General features: G+C 34.9%; 2 protein-coding genes across 4 annotated transcripts in view; one reads left to right on the top strand and one right to left on the bottom strand.

The window, feature by feature from the left end:
* LOC135216031 (uncharacterized) overlaps positions 1–22061 on the bottom strand; it is a 922226-nt gene that overhangs the window by 224233 nt on the left and 675932 nt on the right. The window lies entirely within an intron of this gene.
* On the top strand, positions 16476–20384 carry LOC135216663 (uncharacterized). Its single transcript, XM_064252050.1, has 2 exons — positions 16476–16856; positions 19175–20384. Exon 2 carries the CDS (start codon positions 19187–19189, stop codon positions 19889–19891), a length of 705 nt encoding a protein of 234 aa, XP_064108120.1. The 5' UTR covers positions 16476–16856; positions 19175–19186; the 3' UTR covers positions 19892–20384.

Genomic DNA, 22061 nt, shown 5'->3' with positions numbered 1-22061 from the left:
TCTATTATTATTATTATTATTATTACTATTATTATATAAAATGTGCAAATATTAATTTAGAATAATCATAACAGGCAAGCGAAATCACAAAAAAGATGAATTCTTTACAAAAAAAAAAATAGAAGGCAGTAAAGAAACTAACACATTCGTGAAGTAAACATTCATATTATATATATATATATATATATATATATATATATATATATATATATATGCTATTTATAAGTTCTTGGTTTTCGACTGGTCATTTAATCCACATAATCCAACCCAACCCTGAGAGAGAGAGAGAGAGAGAGAGAGAGAGAGGGCGGTTAAGAATCCCAACAGTCACTCAAACCTATTTTGCTTACTCGGGGAGTAAACCCACAAACTACTTTGTTGTTGTTGTTGTTGTTAGTGTTCTTGTTGGGGGGGGGGGGGGGGCTAGGAAAGGTCTATGGGGATCCTAAAATGGTCTTAAAAGGAGTTTCACGTTAAGTTAAAGATACATGAATTTTAGGATAGCATATTTATGATTTATTCATTAGAATGAAAATGTCAAAGATAAGTAATGTTTATGTTAAACAGTACAGAAAAATTATTTCTAATAAAAGATAGAGTATTTCTTTAAATTTTCGTTGGTGAAGGAAGGCTCTATTTGACCGTAGATTTGAGCACGTTTTAATATACGTTAAAAGCTAGGAATATAATGTTTACAACTTATACATGAGGGAAAAATCTTGCAAGCGTCTCATGTAGGCTGGAGATCGGATCATGTACTGTTCAATATAGGAAAACGCCGAAGTGATTTCAGAGATCAAAATCACTCTTGATGATTGTATTTCTCTTAAAAACATTTACATAATCTGCCCCTTGACTAACATGCTTTCCTCGTTTGATGATGAATGGGAGAACCAATTAACATTATGAATGAATCAATCAATACAATCTATCTGCCATATTCCCTGTTTAAAAATTATCACTATCATAAACTGACGTGGCATTTCAATTCACCATGATTACTTACAAAGACAGTGGTAAATAATGATGTGAATAAGCATAAATAAATATATGATTTCCCCTTATTAAAAACACGCAAAGAAATTCACATATAATTCAACTAAGGTAATCTAGACACACAAATATATAATGTATATAATATATATATAATATATTCATAATATATATTATAATAAATATATATATATATGATATATATCTATATTATTAAATAAGATATATATTATATATAGGCATAACAAACAACGTAAAACCATGGGTGCACAACTAGATACAATAAAACTTCAACATCTAACATCTTGAAGGACACCGAGATTCGATGGCTGCCCGGATTCGACGAAAATTGCCAACCCAAGCCACCATGATTCTTGGCTTAAAGTATGCCATTCGTTTCATCCAAAATCATAAATGCATTCTAAGTATAAGGTAACGCAACTGTAACCTTCTTTCAACATATTTCCCATAATCAAACCAAACACAACCATTATTACTACATCCAACTGAATAGGGAATATCGCTATGTACGAGTCCCATGTCAAATAAAACAATTTTACCATAGTGTGAACCCTTTTCATACAAACAAGAATCACCTGAATCAAAGTAAACAAAATAGTCCTAGAAACCTGTAAGACAGTTCGCTAATAATGTTTACTAAACTTGAAAATTTCATTCATTTAAACTGCAGTCAATATTATTCTTATTTATTACTTTATTATCGAACATATAACTGCAGTTTATGCGTTGATAGGGTGATTCCTTTAAATAGCAAATCCCTGAAACTTACCCGAGCTCGTTTCATAACAATTCCACCAAACATATCAAGTCATGAAACATCGAGTAAAGTACAACAATATTAAAGTTGTATTCTAGTATATTTTATTCTCACCTTAACGCATCAACGAAGTTCTAAATAAATCTATGATTTTAATCTAGCCTCGTCTACAGATGCATTGTCTAAGGAAAATCAACCAAGTAACTATAGGCCAAAAAGAATACTATACTGTAATTAATGTATATTGCAAAGGTTATAAATATAATAAAAGTGTAATTAAATAATTGTATCACCCTTTTAACACTTCATAACATCAAGAAAAATGAGACTATATCAGCTGAGCAGATTTACACAAACCTGCCAATTATCTCAATATTTTTTTCTATAGATAGATGTAAAAGCCATCCCCCCATGGAGCATACCAGAGACTGAGATATTGCTATCAGCTTTAAAAGGGAAAAAGGAAGAGATGAATCCTGCATTGCTGAAGGATGACTATTTTCAGAGGCTGGTCAGTATTCAGGGGGAACGGGCACATTATCATACAGATGGGTCACTTCTGGAAGATGGTAGAGCAGGAAGTGGGGTAACTGCGGATCAACATGGAGAGGAGGTATACTCTCTGTCATTAAGATCATCAGATGGATGCTCCATATTACAGTCAGAACTTCTAGGTATTACAGCTGCCCTGATTATCATAAATAAGAATAAGGACAATGCCATAATAGCAACAGATAGCCTGAGTGCCCTGCAATCACTAACACCAAGAAAAGTTGAATCAAATATCATGGTGAGAAGAGCTATATAGACCTGCTATCACAGATCAGACGAGCAGGCAGAATGGTTGCATTCGTATGGGTGCCTTCACACATTGGAATCAAAGGCAATGAAAGAGCCGACGAGCTTGCTAAAGAAGGTGCAAGGAAGGAGAGAGTGGACTACAAACTGACACCATCCCTGAGTATGTTGAAGGACTCGGTTGGTATGGAAATAATGCGAAGATACAATGAGAGAATAGAGATGCTCGAAGAAACACACTCATCAATAAGAAAATACCTTGAAATTACTGGTGGTACACTACTGACTACAAACTTTGTGGACTGGAGAGCAGAAGAGAGCAAACAACGTAAAGTAGACTAAGGATGCAGAGCCGATACCTTTGGGAGGTACTGTCAGCTGTGAGTCCATCAGAAACATGCTGCAGACTATGTGGCGAGTTAAGAAAGCACACTCTAAGTCATTATCTCGTGGAGTGTGAAGAGATTACTCAATACAGGCCACAGGGACTGAGTGAAGTTGACTTACTCAAGCGTTTTCTGCAACCTGGTGTGCTGAAAAGGGTTATCAATACTCATCCAAAATTCGCTTGCTCCAGAGAGTCAATAGACTTGTATATAATGTATCATGTTGTACAAAATCAAATTGTAGTATGTTTTATTCGGCAGTTACCTAGTATCATAAGAAATAACTGTTGTATTTCTACTTTGTTTTTATAATATTTTCTTAAAATCTTAAGTTTTGGCCTCATCTAAATGCAATTCTTTCAGCAAAATAATTATCTGCATATTGTGCAGTAACTAAATTGTAGTATACATTTTATTCTTCAGTTACCTGTTAGCATCATTGAAATTGTTGTGTCTATTTTTTTATAACGTTTATTTAAAATTTTATATTTTGACTCATCCAAATATAACTCACTCAGTTAAATATCTATATTAGCATATTGAGCATAAACTACATTGTAGTACATCCTGTTTTGGAGCTTCGTGTTAACATCATTAAAACTGTTGTATATCTAATCTTTCTTATAATATTTATATAAAATCTGATGTGTTGACCTCATCTGAATGTCATTCATACTGTCAAGAAATTATTTCAAACTTTAACCTGTTATAAAGTAAAACATTGCTCATTATTTACTCCATAGTATACCACATGTTACTCCGTAGCAATTGTGTACCTCAACAGAAACCTGATAAAATGTGTATCTTGTACAGCAGACATTCAAATCATTTTTTTATATTGAAAAATATATATAAAAGTTCAATATCTTGTCATACTAAAGACTAATTATACAGTGCAATCACTTAATGGGTAATTCCTATTCAACAAATTGTAATTTCCCAATATAGTTATCTATAATTATTTAAATTTTGTAATACAACCCGAGTACCATATCAGCCCTGATGAATGACATTTGTCTAGTAATAATAGGGTGGAAAAGGTATGGTAAGCTTTTTTTGCACAATAAATTGTTTTACTTCTATAGTGTATTAAACAGTACTACAGTTAATAGAGTTAATTTCAGTAATGCGTATAGTCAGCAACAGGTTTTTTGATAGAGAACATTCCTGATTTACTTTACTAAACTTTTCGACCATATTCAGTTTTAATTTAGCTATATTGTATTCAATAATCATATCTGCAGTATTAGATTTGAGCATGTTATTATTTGGATATGTATATTTTTACTGAATAAAATAGCTGCGTTTCTAGCCATCTTCTCGACATTCTTCTGACCACTATAATATAGAGCTAACCTTCAAAATCCTCTGTCAGATTTCCTTTTTCCTGTATTCAATCTTTCCAAAACTATTTCATCACATTCCTTACCCATAATACATGTTACATTCTGTAAAAGCAACAAGAGGTAAATTACGTTCATTTCAATTTCATGTGACACTAAAATAAACGCTTTAGGAAGACGCCGTCGCGTATGAAACCTGGAAACAGCATAACAAACAAACGCACATGTTATTAGGTCTCCTCCCTGGTTTCGTTCAGAGCATATTCCACATACCCAGTAACCCGACGGGGCTACCTCAAGTACCCTAAAACATAACTGTAGAAGACAAGTTAACTTGTTAAACTCTCTCTTTCTCTTTTCCGTCCCCTCCCACCTCTGTACACCATGCCATACATTCCAAGAGGCGAACACATGGAATTAAACTATCCTTCCATTTAGTAACTATTCGACAACAAACGACTACCTCCGGGCGTCAAAAGACCTTCCTGGTCATAAGCAAAAAGGGCAAAACTTTCCTTCCAATCTTAATCTAAATGGAAAGGATGAAAAACGAGACAAGGGAATACAGAAACCGCCAACACTCTCATCTGTACCACAGGTCCTCTCACCTTTCATAAGAATATGATGTGGGAGGGGGAGGGGGGGGGGGGGGGGGGGGGCGGCGCTGGAACGCATCTAGCGGTCTCCGGCAACGACTCTATGGCAGGATGGTAGGTAACAGCTGCCTATATATAAGGAAAGCAATGGATGCAATTTTCCGACAAACGCCGACGCCCTCCTCGCCGAAATGAAGCTGTGTGTAAGTGCACAATACATTATTGTTTTTTATTACCGTAATAATTAATTTCAAGATATCAAGACATTCTTTTTACATGGGTGGTCTTCTTATGGAACTTGATTTTATTCTGATTGTCATTAATAACATCACTTTCAGGTAATAACGAAGTGCAACTCATAATTATGAGTGACTTTTTTTTCTTCTTATAATAATTGAAATAGCTACATCTGATTGTGGCTGGAGGCAACTTATGATTTTTTAGGGGTGCCGATAACATTGCGGTAACAATATGTATCGCAATATAAGGGTAAAAACGTATAATACTTTTTATCCACTGTGTAATGGATATTGGTTCTAAGGTGAAATTCATCATGATCATCATCATCATAATCATCATCATCATAATAATAATAATAATAATAATAATAATGCATGGGCCTCTCAACTTCTTCCCCCATCCTCCCCAAAAAAAATCTGCATTTAGGAATCTGTTGAGACCGATAGTGACTCACATTCTCGAAAAGCTATGAGCCCGGGTGCTTACTACTACTACTACTACTACTACTACTAATATACTAATAATATTACGCTGATGTACAAAATCTGAAAAGGGTTTCAGAGTTTAGTTGTTTAGAGTAGAGTAAAGCGGCCTTTTGCCATGGTTATAAAGATTGCCTCCTGAATCCTTAATAATGATTGTTTCATATACCATTCATAATCTGTTTCTTTAATCATATCGCCTGGGTGAACTATGAGTGACCTTTCGAGGTGATTGCGCTGCTAAGTAACTTTCAACTAGTGAATTTTATACAATGAATTTTGTTGATTTCGCAGTTCGTTATTTTATCTTTTACATCAGAGCACTATATATATATATATATATATATATATATATATATATATATATATATATAGATAGATAGATAGATATATATATATATATATATATATATATATATATATATATTATATATGTATGTATATAAAATATATATATATATATATATATTATATAATAGATATAATAGATATATATATATATACAATATGTGTGTGTGGGTGCGTGTATTGTCATATGTGCATAACTGGTTATTTTCTCAGGTAATTATTGAAATGTAAAGGTTCCTCTCGATAATGTTTAAGTACGGATATACAAGGAGACTGCAAAAACATGAGAAAAGGAGGAAAAGTAAAAGCGCAATTCTTTTAAGCGAGATAATTATTTTTTCACCATAAAATTTTAACGTGATTTCCCGACACATACTTTGAAAAAAATCGCTGCTTTTGTATATTTTCTGGAAGAGTTTCCTGGTGCTAATTATCCAGAAGATGATATCATTTTACTTACGACATTTTGGAAAATTGTTTTAAAAAAATTCGACGACTCCACGATCACTTTCACGAGCAGAGTTTTATAATAGTCTCTTCGACAGCACGATAGTGTATATATTATCAACCCACCAACCCGCCACAAAAAAAAAAAAAAAAAAAAAAAAAAAAAAAAAAAAAAAGTGCATAAATCTAAATCGCCCTAAAATTCACCTAATTGATCAAGGTCTCAAAAAGGATAGTTTTCTTTACTGATGAAACCTGGCGTCGCCATATTTCGAAAATAATATTTCAAAACCATTAAACAGTTGTCAAGCAATATTAACAAAACGCCATTGATACAACCCGTGGCCATATGTGGCATCACCGGCCTTGGGCTAGCTATCTTCATTGACACCAGTGCTTATAACTGGCCACAAAACTTAGGAATCATCACAGTGCCTCAAGAGTAAGTAACCACGTAGTATAAGCAATTACAAGGTATTTTTATATCTTCTTTCTTGAAAGCATTTGAAGTTCTTTTAATTAAAAGTGCAAACCACAACACTATGCACCCGCATCACTATTGGCATTCTCCTTCAGTAACAACAAGCTGTAAGTAGAGTTTATTTTTCGAATAATGGGTGATGTACAATATTTTCTAAATGTGTTACTATATATATATATATATATATATATATATATATATATATATATATATATATAATTATATCTTATATCTTTTATATATTTCTTATATCGTTTATTATTATTCTTATTATTATTATTATTATTATTTTTATTATTATTATTATTATTATTATTATTATTATTATTATTATTATTAATACGCTCTGGAAATTTATAAAAATACGTAAGTTTCTATGCTGATGTGACATGAAATTATATCGATTTACAATATAGTGACATTTGACGGCTCTAGAAATTTCGTCACGTTTCAAGTTTCCAATGTTACGTTTTTGATTGCAGTAGAGATTACGATTAACAACGTAATGCAGTAGCATTTTGCTCATTCAAACTGATGCAAGAAACCGATAAAAAAAAGTCCAGGGATTGGAAATAAACATATAATGGCAATATTACAGTACAGCAATTTTTTGAAAGCTAGAAGTTTTCAAGATTTAAAGATAAACGACAGGAAACTTGAGCTTGAACAAGGCTGTGATTACAGAGTTCTATGGAACAAGTTGGCGATACAGTTGGTCTCCTGGTTGGCAACCTCGGATTAGGTCAGTACATGGAACGGTGACCACCAGAAATTGCTGTGCATTTGAATCTTCATTAAATTAACGAACTCTACGAAAGTGCGACAAAGCACCTTTGGTTCTGGCTAATACTTGGATAGGTGACTACAAGGAAGCAGGACTGCCATGGCGCAAACGATCCTAATAATAATTGTTTAGCAGCATGGCAATGGGGCTTCCAGCTTTATTCTAAGATTCAACACTCAGAAAACTGCAGCAGAACTCAGGTGACTGGTGTGAACGGAAGTGGTTCACAAACATGCCGAGAAGCCAAAACCAAATGAAGTATAATGCCCCATTCGAAATTCCAGAATCACAAAATAAGCTTTCGTAAAAAAAAAACAATAAAAGTCGTCCTTCAAAAATTCCATACCATTTTCCTATGTGAAAAGATAAAAAAAAAATAGGATAATTATTTACCGATCTAGTAACAATCGCGGCAGTAATCAAAGACAAAATGATCAACTGTTTTTTTCTAACAGGTATACAGCGATAGTTGAATAGTTAAAAGGGGCCCACAGACCTAATTAAGGGGACTTATCAAACAGCAGCCCACCCCACTAAAAAGGGGGGGATCGTTCGAAGATGAAAGGTTATTTGAGGGAATCCAGACGGAAACACTAGACATAAAAAGGGGGAACGAGGACAAACTGTCCAATAATAAAGAAGTTAATGCAAAAAAAAAAATAATAATAATAATAATAAAATAAACACCTACGGTGTAGTTGTTTCATGCAGTCTTTGTTACATCTTCTTAAGCAGGTGGTTATGTACCCATTAGAAGTTTTGCCGCACTAAGGAACAATGATGTCACAGATGGAACAATGATGTCACAGGGAATATTAGCAGTACGTCTAACTATTACGAGTTCTGAGTGTCATTTGTGACACGGAAACTTAGCAGTAAAGGTCATTCCCAAGGTAATTTTGAAATTCAATCCCTTCATTAGCGATAGATAAATTGGCATAGTATACCATCACTCAAAACGACGTTGTTACCCTGAAAAACTTCTTGGCCATTTAAACCCCGAGAGAGAGAGAGAGAGAGAGAGAGAGAGAGAGAGAGAGAGAGAGAACGCTTTCGGAAAAAAATGTACGTATTTGATACCATGGACATGTCCAAGCCTCTAGTAAAAAAAACAAGTCTATACAAACCATTTTCATCAAATTAAGCTCCAGGGGGGAACGATTCGTTTTAAATGCTGTAAAAATGAAACTAAAACACTGTATACATATTACATACCTACTCCCTCTGACTAAAGTGATGGAAAACTTTGTAAATATATGTTCATCGAGATTCAAGTCATATCATGGTAAAGCCAAAAAATCTGAATAAAAAAATGAATGAGTTTTTGAGTAACAGTCGGAGTAGGAGAGGGAAAATTTTCCAATGCCTGACAGATGTTTTGGGAGTTTTTATTTTCTACATATCTCAGGAAAAAGTCAGAATCTCATATTTGTACAAGAGAGCTTTTCTCCTCACTGAGGGACTCTTACAAGTTTTCTTTTCTTTAGAATAATCCAGCTTTCCATCGTCCTTTTTTTTATATTCAATTTCTTTTACGTCTTCCATTTCGAGTGGGATTAACTTTTATTAAAAAGAAATACTATCGAAGTAATCTTACAGTGTCGCTTTTCTCGTCATCGCGTGAAACAATTCCTGTTCGTATTTTTCTTCCAATTCCTTTCCTTTTTGAGAGAGCAATATTCCTTTCAAACATTTTACTGAAGGATAAAAGTACTTCGTTAGAGAGAGAGAGAGAGAGAGAAGAGAGAGAGAGAGAGAGAGAGAGAGACTAACACCAGGGGAAAAAAAGTGTAGAAATATATTGACAAGAACGAAATTGAGATGCCAGCGAATAGAGGAGTAACAAGAGTGATCTCTTGAAGTTAACGAAACACTTCCATATCCAATTTCGCTTCAGGGAGGAAGTGTTCGTTCAAAATTAATACCGAAAGAATAAGACCAAGAAGCACAGCTGGGCTCTCTCCAACACACACGCTGTGGAAAACTTTGCAAATGAAAGTTTACATTACGGGACTTTCTGCCGTGTTTCCATTTATTTAAAAAAATTCTTTGAATATAAATGAAAATAAAAGAGCGGTTTTTTTGCTTCACAGGAGGCACAGGACAGGTGAGATAGTAGCTTGGAGTTTTTAAACGGAGCGTAAAACTGGCATTATTTTCTTTCTTGCATGCACTGTTTCTACTTTCTTCTTTTGCTTTTATGTTGAAGAAGGTTAAATTTTATGATAAAAACAAATTTCCCTGTGAATGCAATGATCTAAAAGATTTATTTCCTATAGGTAATGCTTCAGTGGGAACTTTCTTCGGAATTTGGAAGATATATACATAGTTTTTCTATAATTAATTTAAGAAATCGGCATTGTATATATATATATATATAATATATATATATATATATATATATATATATATATGTATGTATGTATGTATATATATATAAATATATTGGGTGTTTGTTCATATATGCATATAAATATTATGTTTGTAAAATTATGATATGCAATAGTAAACCTTTAGAAGGTGAAGATAGCCCAAGGTCCTTAGAAGCGAATTTGACTTTCACAAATAAAATGCTGTTTCAAGTGCCCACGAATAACTGTTTAGCATTCTTATGAACGTGTTTTGTTTGTGGACATATTTACGAATAAACGAATACACGTTTTATTTAAAATAATGATGTGCAATAGTAAAGCTTTAGAAGATGAAGATATCCACTAGTTTCTTTTTTAAGGGAATCTGACATTCTCAAATAAAATGCATTTTGAAGAATCCACGAGTAACTATTTTGTATTCTTACAAGAGAAATCGGAGTATGAATAAAAAAGAATTGAGGCACAAGCATGACAATTTTAAACAAATTATTTCATCGTTTATCAAGAATCAGGTGTTACGTGGAAATTAGCAGCCGTGAAAATCAAGCGCTCTCTGGGTTACTGTGTGATTAAGGTGAGTCAGCAAAAATACCAACCCTTGATCTGAGAGTTCAAAAAACCTCCGTTAGGTGGCATTGTTGCGTGCGAGGTATGTAGCCAAATAATATTTTGCCAGTGTAAAAGTTTTTGGGAATAATCATCCACGAGATCTGTTCCCGTAGGAATCAGTTATTCTTGTACGATCTGAGACGTAATTCATAGAAACTTTCTTTAGTAGACCAAAGATTTATTTTACTTTTATGTATATAGTCACTTACTATGAGATTCAGGGCCTCTGTAAACACAGGTTTTTGGACTTTGCTCCTTATCAAAGCATCGGATGTAGCTGAAAGTTGACATATGTATATTTTACAACCACACAAATTTTGTCAACGTTATCAAGAACCTAAACCCTATCATTTTAATTTTTATAGAGTAAAAATTATCTAGCCAACACCATGGCCAATGATTACGAGCCAAGAGTCGAAAAACATTCATTACGTAAGCAATGTAATGTAAACACCTTTTGACGAAATGTTGCTCCGCCCATCCACCAGACAGAAACTCATTAACCTTGTTTCATCGGCTCTGAAACCCAAAGACTTTATGAATGACGGAACGATACATAGACGTGGGTGGGGAATCTGTGCTAGCGTAGTAATACTACTGTAGCAGTAGTGCCGCAGCAGTATAGCAGTAATATACATGAATTAAACGTTTAGGCCAACTGCTGGGATCCTTGAGGATCATTTAGCACTTCTTACAACTGCTCGAGAATTCGAGAAATGAGTTTCTATAGCCAGAAGTTAAATTTTCTAATCCAACAATGCCCTTGATAGCCTTCAGTGTTATCCTGAATTATAACGAGGCCAAAGAGGGTGGAGCCTCATGAAGTCATCATTCTGATGATAATTATTGGTGAAGGTTTAAAGCCAAAATACGGTACCGGCTATTTTTTTTCAGTAAATAGATAGATAGCCAATAAATAAAAATTGTTTGACATTGGATATAGCAGTTATCAAATCAAGCTTGTCTACTATGTTTTTGAAAATTACCAACTATTCCCTACATCTTGTCAATCTGATTGTGACCTATAAAGTAGACTGTAATTTCTTAGGGCACTTATTTTGGGAGTTAGACTAATAATAGAAGTGTTTTTGTATTTATAAACATATTTTGTTGGTTTGTTCATTTTGACAATTATCAGTGGAAAGGTTTCAGAGTTCATAAACGTTTACTGCTTTGCTTGTATTTAAATTTGTATATCATTGTTGCCAGAGGTATAGCCTCCGTTACGTATAGCCAGTCATCCATCGAGAAAGAGGGAAGAAATGTGGTCATCAGTTACGTAACGAATGCGTTCGAAACCTTTTCTCTGAGTAAGTTGGCCCGTCTTCAGAAAAAAGTCACTTTTACATTATAAGTACCAAAGTTTTTCAACCTACGTAATGCAGAATACGGCCAAAATTTATGTGTAGATATAATGTGTATTCTGAATAAGCGTTATATTTATGAAATGCATAGATAAAAAGTTATTGCGAAAAAACCGTGTTACAGAGGCCCTGAATCTCGTAGTAAGTTACATAAAAAGATAAATGTTGGGTGGCTAGACACTTTAGAGAATATCACACTAACAGTGAAAGCTCAAGCTGAAAAGCTTACTCTTAAAGCAAGCTTTTTGAGCATGGGACATTACTTTCTATATACTTAGTTTTAAATGTCTTATACTTTGTATGTTTTGCAAAGTCAGTTCATAACATTTCAAATGTGGATTACATTTTTCCTAAGAGTTTTTATTTTCCAAAGATTTTGTGAAGACCCATAACTGGGTATAGTCGTTTAAAAAAATTATTTATGATAATTATTTCCAAGCCCGTTTCTTGCTCAAACGCTAAGGAAGAGAAAATGTGTGAAAAACATTTTTTTAATAAAGGGGTCATCGTGTAAATTTCTGGAATGACCATGAAATTCTAAGCAATAGTGTTTTGTCGAGCTGAGGAAAAAGAAAAACATTAGGAATAAGTTGGAGGAACATTCAGTAATGATACCACATGAAAAATTAAGGAAGTTCCATAATCATATAAAGGAAGTAATGAAAAATTAAGGAAGTTCCATAATCATATAAAAGAAGTAATGATAGGAGATGGAGTTCGCTGGGACATGCCTTTCGAACGACCCCGGGGGGAACAGTAAGTCATCTATAATAATTATTCCCACGCCTGTTTCTTACTCAAACGCTAAGGAAGATGTGTGAGAAAAAATTTGTTTTAATAAAGGGGTCATCGTGTAAATTTTTGGAATGACCATGAAATTCTAAGCAGTAGTGTTTTGTCGAGGTGAGAAAAAAGAAAAACATTAGGAATCAGTTGGAGGAACATTCAGTAATGATACCACATGAAAAATTAAGGAAGTTCCATAATCATATAAAAGAAGTAATGATGGGAGATGGAGTTCGCTGGGACATGCCTTTATAACGACCCCGGGGGGAACAGTAAGTCATTTATAATTATCATTTCAACGCCTGTTTCTTGCTCAAACGCTAAGGAAGATATGTGAGAAAAAATTTGTTTTAATAAATGGGTCATCTTGTAAATTTTTGGAATGACCAAGAAATTCTAGGCAATAGTGATTTGTCGAGCTGAGGAAAAAATAAAATATAAGGAATCAGTTGGAGGAACATTCAGTAATGATACCACATGGAAAATTGAGGAAGTTCCATAATCATATAAATGAAGTAATGATGGGAGTAACAGTACGTCATTGAGTCACCTGGGCTCCAGTGGGCAACAGAAGATTAACTGTTGGAAGACCCAGACCTGCCAGGGTGAAAAAACAGCGAGGGGTGGCTTGGGATGGTGGAGATTTTGTGAAAGGTAAAACCGAGGAATGAAAGACGGAATTTTACAGAATCCCTCTGCGATACGGAGGCATCGGAGGCAATGATAATGATGATGATGATGATGATTTTGAAAGCAGGAAATGCCACAAAACCCATTCTCTCCCATTTCATAACGATAGTCCTTCGTCACCAGGTTACTATTATGTATTTTATCTTACTAGATAAACACTCATACAAACACTGACCACACCCAATGTCACCCAACCTGTGGTATACTGAACGCGTTTCTGTATTCGGAGTCTGGCCTTCAGTCAAGACAACTGTCGAAAGCACCATGGTTCGAAGAACGGTTGAAACGTCTGAAAAAGCTGATTTATAAACGTCAACGTCAACCTCGAGCACGAATATCCAGTTTAATTCGGATATGACCGGCGTGGTTGCATGAATTCTTATAGGAGTTCTCTACATGTCCATATGCTCTGTTTCATTTTCCCTAAGGTACTTAGTATCTTAATATTGCGTGTTCCCTTGATTTCAAGTATTATATATATATATATATATATAAAACATATCAACTTGAGTCCATCTTTAAAGTCCAGAATAATAAAAAAAAAAATACCTCCATGAGAACAAGTAATAATTGCATTGGAGTAAGAAATAGATAATTCCGTTGTGTGTTTGGCCAGACCACAAGATCATAAAAATAAATTTTACGTCCGCATAAAACTGAGATTGCACGAAAAATGTTAAGGTGGATAGGAAAATAAGTATCGTATCGTACGTTAACCTTTTTGTTTTCTCTCTCCTCTTTCAAAACCTTTCTTTCCTTTCCTTTGAGTTTTGTCTATGGTCAATTTTTTACTCTTTCCCTTGCTCATCAGGAAATAAATTGTTTCCGGCTTGAAAATCAGATGCCAGTAGAAATAATGTTGAGGTGATCATTTCTAAAGAACGTCTAGGTCTCTTTATGACATTAAGTCTTTATTAAAATTGGATATTCCACAATCTAAGAAAATTCTGTTAATTTCCTTATAAGGAATTAAGTCTATTTCCTCCCAAATTTTCATTTTGTTTATAGGGGAGGCTAAATAATTCGTCAACTTAACCTTATGGGCTGAATGATAACCAAAAACTTGGTGAATAAATAAAACATAATTAGTCATTCAAATTCAATACGAAATCAACTCATATAGTTTACTTTTTATTTTAATCACAGGTTAACAAACAAACACATTGAAAATTCGTTGATGAATCAAGATTGAAATCTATAGATCCTAATGTCTCATGAAAAAAGGCCTCCTGCTGTTGCAGTAAATGCGTCTTTGTTCAACAGATGCGAACTGAATTCCTATCCAAAATAAAACTTTAGTGGGATTAATCGCTATCTCCTGAATGAACTGGGAAAAATATTTCTTTAAAACCTTAAACCCTATCATCGCTCTATTTACATAAGTGCGTGTACATAATGTGGAAATAATTCCAGCAATTAGCTGGGTAAATTGCTGGTGGTAAAGGTCCCAATACATTTGCATAAATAAAGAAATAATGCTCAAAAGCACCATTAAGATAGACAATTATCATCTGCAACAGTCACGAACTAAGCTCATCATCACCAAAGGATAGAAGAGAAAGATACTTTCATATGAATGGCTTCGCTCTTAGTGGGCTGTGCTCAACTCTTCAAGGTCGTCCGGTTATGACGGTATGCACTTTAAGAGTGCTAACAAAAACTTAGTTTTCCTCTCTCTTGTGGAGAGAGAGAGAGAGAGAGAGAGAGAGAGAGAGAGAGAGAGAGAGAGAGAGAGGTAAAAAGTTTCTTCCAGACGGGGGTTTTTCACAGGAACTTGGGTAACTCAAATTTTTACGTTATTTAACCAATAAAATGTAGTTACATATGTTATAATTTAAGGCAATAACGGCAAATATCGTACAAGATTATATAACGCTGATAATATATTTTCCCGCTAAATAATTTTTTGGATTGCTTTCCCCGCCGACCCAGTGTTTCAGAGAGCGAGGCACAAAGGCCTATTCTATTAACAACTAGAACTGCTTGCGCTGTCTCCTTCTGGTATTTGATAAAATTAACGAATAAATCACTTATTATCCATTAATGTTATCCACGTGCATCTGGTCATACAAAAGATGAAGGAGTCTAATCTTTTGTCATTTAACAGTCAGCCTTATAGAGACCACTGAACCTCCAATGTCATCGTAGGCGAATACCTGATAGAAGTCCTGATTCACACAAAGAAGAAGAAGAAGAGAAAAAAGTCGGCCAAGGATCTGAAGGAAGCTTACAGAAGCAGTTTCCTTTATCGTCACTACCGTGGTTAACGATTTTTTTTTAATGGTATTCTGCAACACCAGCCAAATATTCGCTCTTTAAGGCACTGAGGTCCTAATAGTCTTAGTAAATCTCTCAACAAGCCAATTCAGTTGCTTGCATGCCTGAAAACGTGGCCTGTTATATCTTTTACGAGTGGCCAAGCTTCTTTTATCACAGAGGAGAATAAGACAGCGCTCTTCAAGAGAGTGGCTCCTTAGATAAGCTGGCCTTTTGTAACACACTCTCCGAATCACTTGGTGCTTGATGGTACTGAATGGCGTAATCTATCTATCAAACCTGCCATGATAATGGAAATCTGAATAGCTTCTCCCTGGACTTCTAAATAAAATGTGCGTAATCCGGGAGTTTATAGCCGAAAGTAACGTCCCTTGTCATTCTTGGAAATATTTTTACTGTAATTTGAGATAACAGTTAATCTAAACTAGAAAATAAAAGTTAAGAAATCAATTCATGCTGATTCAGAGTACAGACTGACACGTCCTAAAATATTTCCCAATGTTGAAGCTTCAAAAAATTATTTGTGAGCACCAATCAAAGTAATTTTTTGGCGAAGGATTCTTGTAATACGTTCAGCGTATTGTACATATAAACTTTATTAGCAAGATTCTACTGACAGTAAAACCGTTTCATACTTTTTATATCATGTTGAAATAAGGTAAGACTGGGTACCCATGGGCACATGTTGTAAGTTTGGGGGTTTAACTATAAATATACATGCAGGCAGCTCTACTACGTAGAAAGAGCCCGTGATGATTCAGTCATAACCAATCACACATACAGAAGCAACTTGAGCATTTTAATCTTGTTCCCTTCTTCATGACTGTACATCCTTGCAAAACATTTCCTTAGAGGCGGAGACGAATTGTGGGAGGACTTGGGGGCGGGAGCTTCTTAACTCCGCCCACGGTCAGCATCTTGGTGGAAAACCTTCCTAGGTTTCAGGCTTAAGGTAAACGAGGAGTGGCATTTCTAAATCGAGAGCACTGGGACATCATCAGTCGCAACTCTCTCTCTCTCTTACCCGTTTTTCTTGGACTTCGGTGCCCACACAACACTACTACGGTTCTGTAACTCCCAAGGTTATAAGGCATTTGAAAGTTTTTGTTATGTGTTACCCCTCCAGCAAACAGCAATTTCTGTCTGCCTTATAAGATTTTGTTATTTTACTGAAAAAAGACGTACTTGGTCATTTTACTTCTTTTTTTAACCTATAACGTAGGAAGGCACGAATTAAATACATAATATTTCTGCTTCATCTTTCACGGTCAGCTTGTCTAGACATGTAATATTAACATAAAATTATTCTTAACATCCATTTAATCAGTAATTTTCCAGTAACTCTGACTTGAAATTACCCATCACGTTTAATCTCTAGAGTTCTTTTGTATCAAGATTACAGTTGTCAGTATTTCATGAATTGCTCATATAATAACCTTACCCATTCCACATAACTGTAAATATGTTGTATTTTCAAGGTGTAAAAGAAAAAGTTTTTCCTCGATTATCTACAATTTTGGCCGTTTTTCATTGTTTATCTATTGCAATTTCACACAATAACAAAATAAGTCCCGATGATTATCTGCACATGAAAACAACATCAAGTAGCAACAGGTTGTGTCACAATACCTATCACACCTAATTGCACTTTAATTCCCGAGTTATGAAGCAATTCCTCAATTGCACGGAGTGCGTGAGTCTAGAGGAAAACTGAGCAAAAATTCAGAGCCACGAGGACGCCCCAAGGCAAACAGCAGCGTTGCAAACTCTGGCGCTATCCCAGACAACACAAGCCTACGTTTGAACCCCGATATAATGACGCGCTCTCTTCTCCCCGCGACAAAGGTCGTTTAAATTTTGCTTTCTCGATACGATTTCCATGTCAGTGCCACGAGAGAAAAAAATGGCCTAGTAAGAGTTTTTTTCTTTTTCATGGGGAGTTGGATTAACGAAGTCGGAAACGATACAAACAGGTAGAATTAAGTTTGGCCAGCAAAAACAAGGACCTCTTCGATGCGAGTGGGTTCAAACGGCTCGTATAAAAGTTTTGTTCAGAAACGAATCTTGGTCTTTTCTCTTCTCGAAAGAAAGGAAAGAGATGATTTCATATTCTCATAATTAAGCTATCGAACTTTATATTGAAATAAAGGAAATAGGCTCTTTATCCCCCCATAAATAAACAAACATACACAAACACACTCACATAGCTATAAAAATACACGAAAGCGCTTGGTCAACTCCTTTTATTCCTCCCTCCAGCTGTACGACAATATATATATATATATATATATATATATATATATATATATATATATATATATATATATATATATATATCTTAGTCTTCAATAATGGGTCCCTTTACAACAGCAACACTTTTTTATGTTACTACAACCCTTTCAAGGTCCCAGTACAACGAAGTGCATAGAAACGAAAGTGGAAACCAAAAATAAAACAGCATGCGCTACGGACCGAAATCATTCCGAGTGAGGCATTCTCCTTATATTTGTTTTTCGCTAAAGCACCACCATATGTGCACAATTGCATCAAACAGGATATGTATTGACAGACAGCAAACAGCAAACAGTCACCTACTGCATCTTATGCCTATGGCCTAGACTCAAATTAAGTCTATGGCATACACACACACACACACACACACAGTACACACACACACACACACACACACATATATATATATATATATATATATATATATATATATTCCTTCTTAAAGAACTTATGTATGTGTGTGTTCGAGCGCGTTTGCGGGTGTGGCTCTGAGTGTGTGCACATGTACGTACAGATAGACAGATATAAGCCTGCGGTGGCACATTTTTTTCATACCCATGTGATTTTGATGTGTAACGACTATGATTCCTCTCTTTCTGCCGCTTCGTTCCTCGTTCACATGTTCTTGATATCAGTTTTTTAACCCTCAGACAAAATAGTACCTGCCTATCTCACACTGATCTCTTGTATTTCGCAGCAGACGATAAGCGTAATTGCAAGCACACAATAGATGATGTGTGGTTGCATGCACGCGTCCGTAGTGTTCACAAAAAATAATGAATAAAAAAGTAATAGAGGAGGGCTATTTTTTAATATGAACCTACACTACCTAGAAATAAAGAACTGAATTCCTGGGCTATGATATACTGATACTAAAGTTTTTACGCACGCTAATGGTCTTCCAAATATGTTACAACGTATCTAACACTATCTTATTGTCTAATTCTCTAGGAATTACAACGAGATAAACATGGCTTCTTAACATTAGCTGTTGCTGAATCAATAGCGCCTTGCACCATAATATCTCTGTTATGACAATCATTTTAATACATTGAGCTTATAACTAATTGAATCCATTGTTTAGTAATGACGCGCTACTCCATTACAGATTCTTCTCTGCATGCTGGGCATAACTGCCCTCTCCCTGGCAGCACCTTCCTACCCTCGCTCAGTGTCTGCATCCGCTCCTGAGCCAGATTATCAAAAGAAGACAAGGCCCTCACCGAAATCTATCCTATCAGCCGATCCAGAGGAACCCAAGGAAGAGGAAGAACCTACCGCAAAGGGAAGGCCGAAAGCGAGAACCATCAGATTCAACTCGAATTCAGTAGTCACCACTCCGGCCAACCCATTCTTGTCGTCCATCTCAGGCTCTGGAAGAAACAGTGACAGAAGCGATGAGGTCCTGAGCACCAAGGATACCATCAAGATATTGACAGGCATCATGCCGGCTCTGACGAAGGCCCTCATCGACTCGGACAGCACCGGTGCAGAGAAGATGAGGGACATCACCCTGGCCTTCTTGCCGCTAGCCAGGGACGTGGTGGAATCCCGGGGGAGCGACTTCGGAAGGAGCGTTAACAATGAGGAAGTAACAGCTGTCGAATACGCCGAACAAGTTGTCCCTTCATTCATGGACGCCATGGTCGACTACGTGGACGAGCTGGCCACAGGGGCGCCATTCCAATTCGACGTTGACGAAGTTCTGGACAACATACCAGAAGTCAAGCTACCGAAATTCGACGGTCCACTCATCCCCGATGTTGAAATTCCCGATATTGTCATTCCAGAAGTAGAGATCCCAAATTTCAATGTCAGAGGTTAAATGAACATTTTTCTTTCCGAGGAGTAATTTTACATGTTCAAGAATGATATTCAGGGTGAAATAAGAGGTGCGCCTTTTAAAGATTACTAAATATTCTACATTGGGATTGTTTGAGAACTTTTAGAAACAACCTGAAAATTCTCCTTTCTAAACTTAAGGACCAATATATCAACATGATATGCACTTTGCATACCCTGACGACTATTAACAATAGATCTAGTAGTCTTTCAATTGAAATAACCTCTTTTCCACAAATTCAATAATTTTCTTTCGAAACTTCATGACTTGTAAAGTATATCCTGAACTTTCTTTACTACGCAACGTAACGCTGAGACTTATAACAGCTAATCTGAATACATTACACCTCATAGCTTGAAGACATATGACAGGTAATAAGAATTTTTCCTCTTGAAATTTCATGACTTGTACCTCATAACAATGTGTAGGACTCAAAAGCATGCATTTAAATCATAACTGGCGTTATGATGTTAGTCAACCAAACTTTATATATATATATTATATATATATATATATATATATATATATATATATATATATATATATATATATATATGTAGAGCTTTTTAAGTTTTAATTATTTCGGGTACTGATACCCCTTATTAAGTTATCATTCCAATTATGAAAGTAAAAAAATATATGAATATATATAAATATATATATATATATATTATATATATATATATATATATATATATATCGAGCTACAATGTCCTTTAATATCTAATTCGCTCTACCTCGGAATTAATATATTTTTTTTTTTCATATATGCTTAACCGAAGGGGAATTTTTTCTCGATAATAGATTTGCCTGGACCAGGGCGCGAACCTATGGATCCTTTCAAACCCAGGAACGTCAGTGAAGCTTTACCTACTACACCACCGCGAGAGGCGAATTAGATATTAAAGGACATTGTAGCTCGATATATGTATATGAATCACGGAAATGTGATATGACTTATATATATATATATATATATATATATATATATATATATATATATATATATATATATATATATAAACATCACAGTTTACTTATTTATGAAGAGTATTTATTACTATATAAAAAATGAAGCTTGAAATTAAAAACTTATGTAAAGTTTAAAAAATCAATTAAAAATTATGCTACATTATAAGTACGCTTCCTTCTTTTCCCCCAAACCCCCAAATGACCAAAAGAACACAATATACCATGACCAATATGTTCAACTAAGCTAACCTTTTCGCCATATACTGACCTTAACCATACAATTCCCATCCTTTAAGCTATCCTTATGCTACGTAATTTATTAATGGGGCTTTCACCATTTTTTCTTCATTCGCATTGGCATGCGCACAGTATTACAACACAATGGCAAGCAGGTTCAACAATTCCAACACAACTGTCAACTTATCTTCAAAAGCCACTCCCTTTCTTAACCACGCATCAATATATATATATATATATATATATATAATATATATATATATATATATATAATATATATATATATATATATATATATATATATATATATATATATATATATATATATATATATATATATATGTGTGTGTGTGTGTGTGTGTGCGCGCGCGCGCATATATAAGGTCCATAAGGAATTCAGTGGGTAGTACGTCAACCTCGATCTCTGGTAAATGCGAACAAAGATGGAAGGTGATTCTAGTATTTATATACCGAATAAAATTACGGCATAACGATTCTGGCTGGACTAGAAATGGAGGTCAACTTTCTTGACCTATGACGATGCCGTTCTAATTCCAGCTGGCTCGCATCTGTGCTGGCAACTCTGTAAGCTCGACCAGTTGAAAATCCTGCTTGAGAAGTCGTAAAATTAAATTGCTTATGTAGTCATATATCCAGTTTGACTGATGATGACAGATTTCACAGTATTCTTTTTGTTCTGACACCTACCCTTGAGGAAACTGCTCGGCCACACACAAGCTTATGAAAAACCAGCATCCTTGACATATACTACTAAAATCCTCCAACTCAAGCAACTATTATTTCCACGATAGACTGGCAGAGAAATAATTGATCACCATCACTGAATGGTATTTTATAAACTTGGGAATGAACATATTTATTCAAAATATACGTTACTTGGCGAACTACTGATTGCTTTACAAAATGTAAATATAAACGTACG

This window comes from Macrobrachium nipponense, chromosome 6, assembly GCF_015104395.2.
Source record: "Macrobrachium nipponense isolate FS-2020 chromosome 6, ASM1510439v2, whole genome shotgun sequence".
In the NCBI taxonomy this organism is placed as follows: domain Eukaryota; kingdom Metazoa; phylum Arthropoda; class Malacostraca; order Decapoda; family Palaemonidae; genus Macrobrachium; species Macrobrachium nipponense.
This window is presented reverse-complemented; position numbering and strand designations above follow the sequence as displayed.

Bases quoted from the DNA above. Each gene is read 5' to 3' on its own strand.
- LOC135216663 (XM_064252050.1), top strand. From the start codon at position 19,187: ATGCTGGGCATAACTGCCCTCTCCCTGGCAGCACCTTCCTACCCTCGC.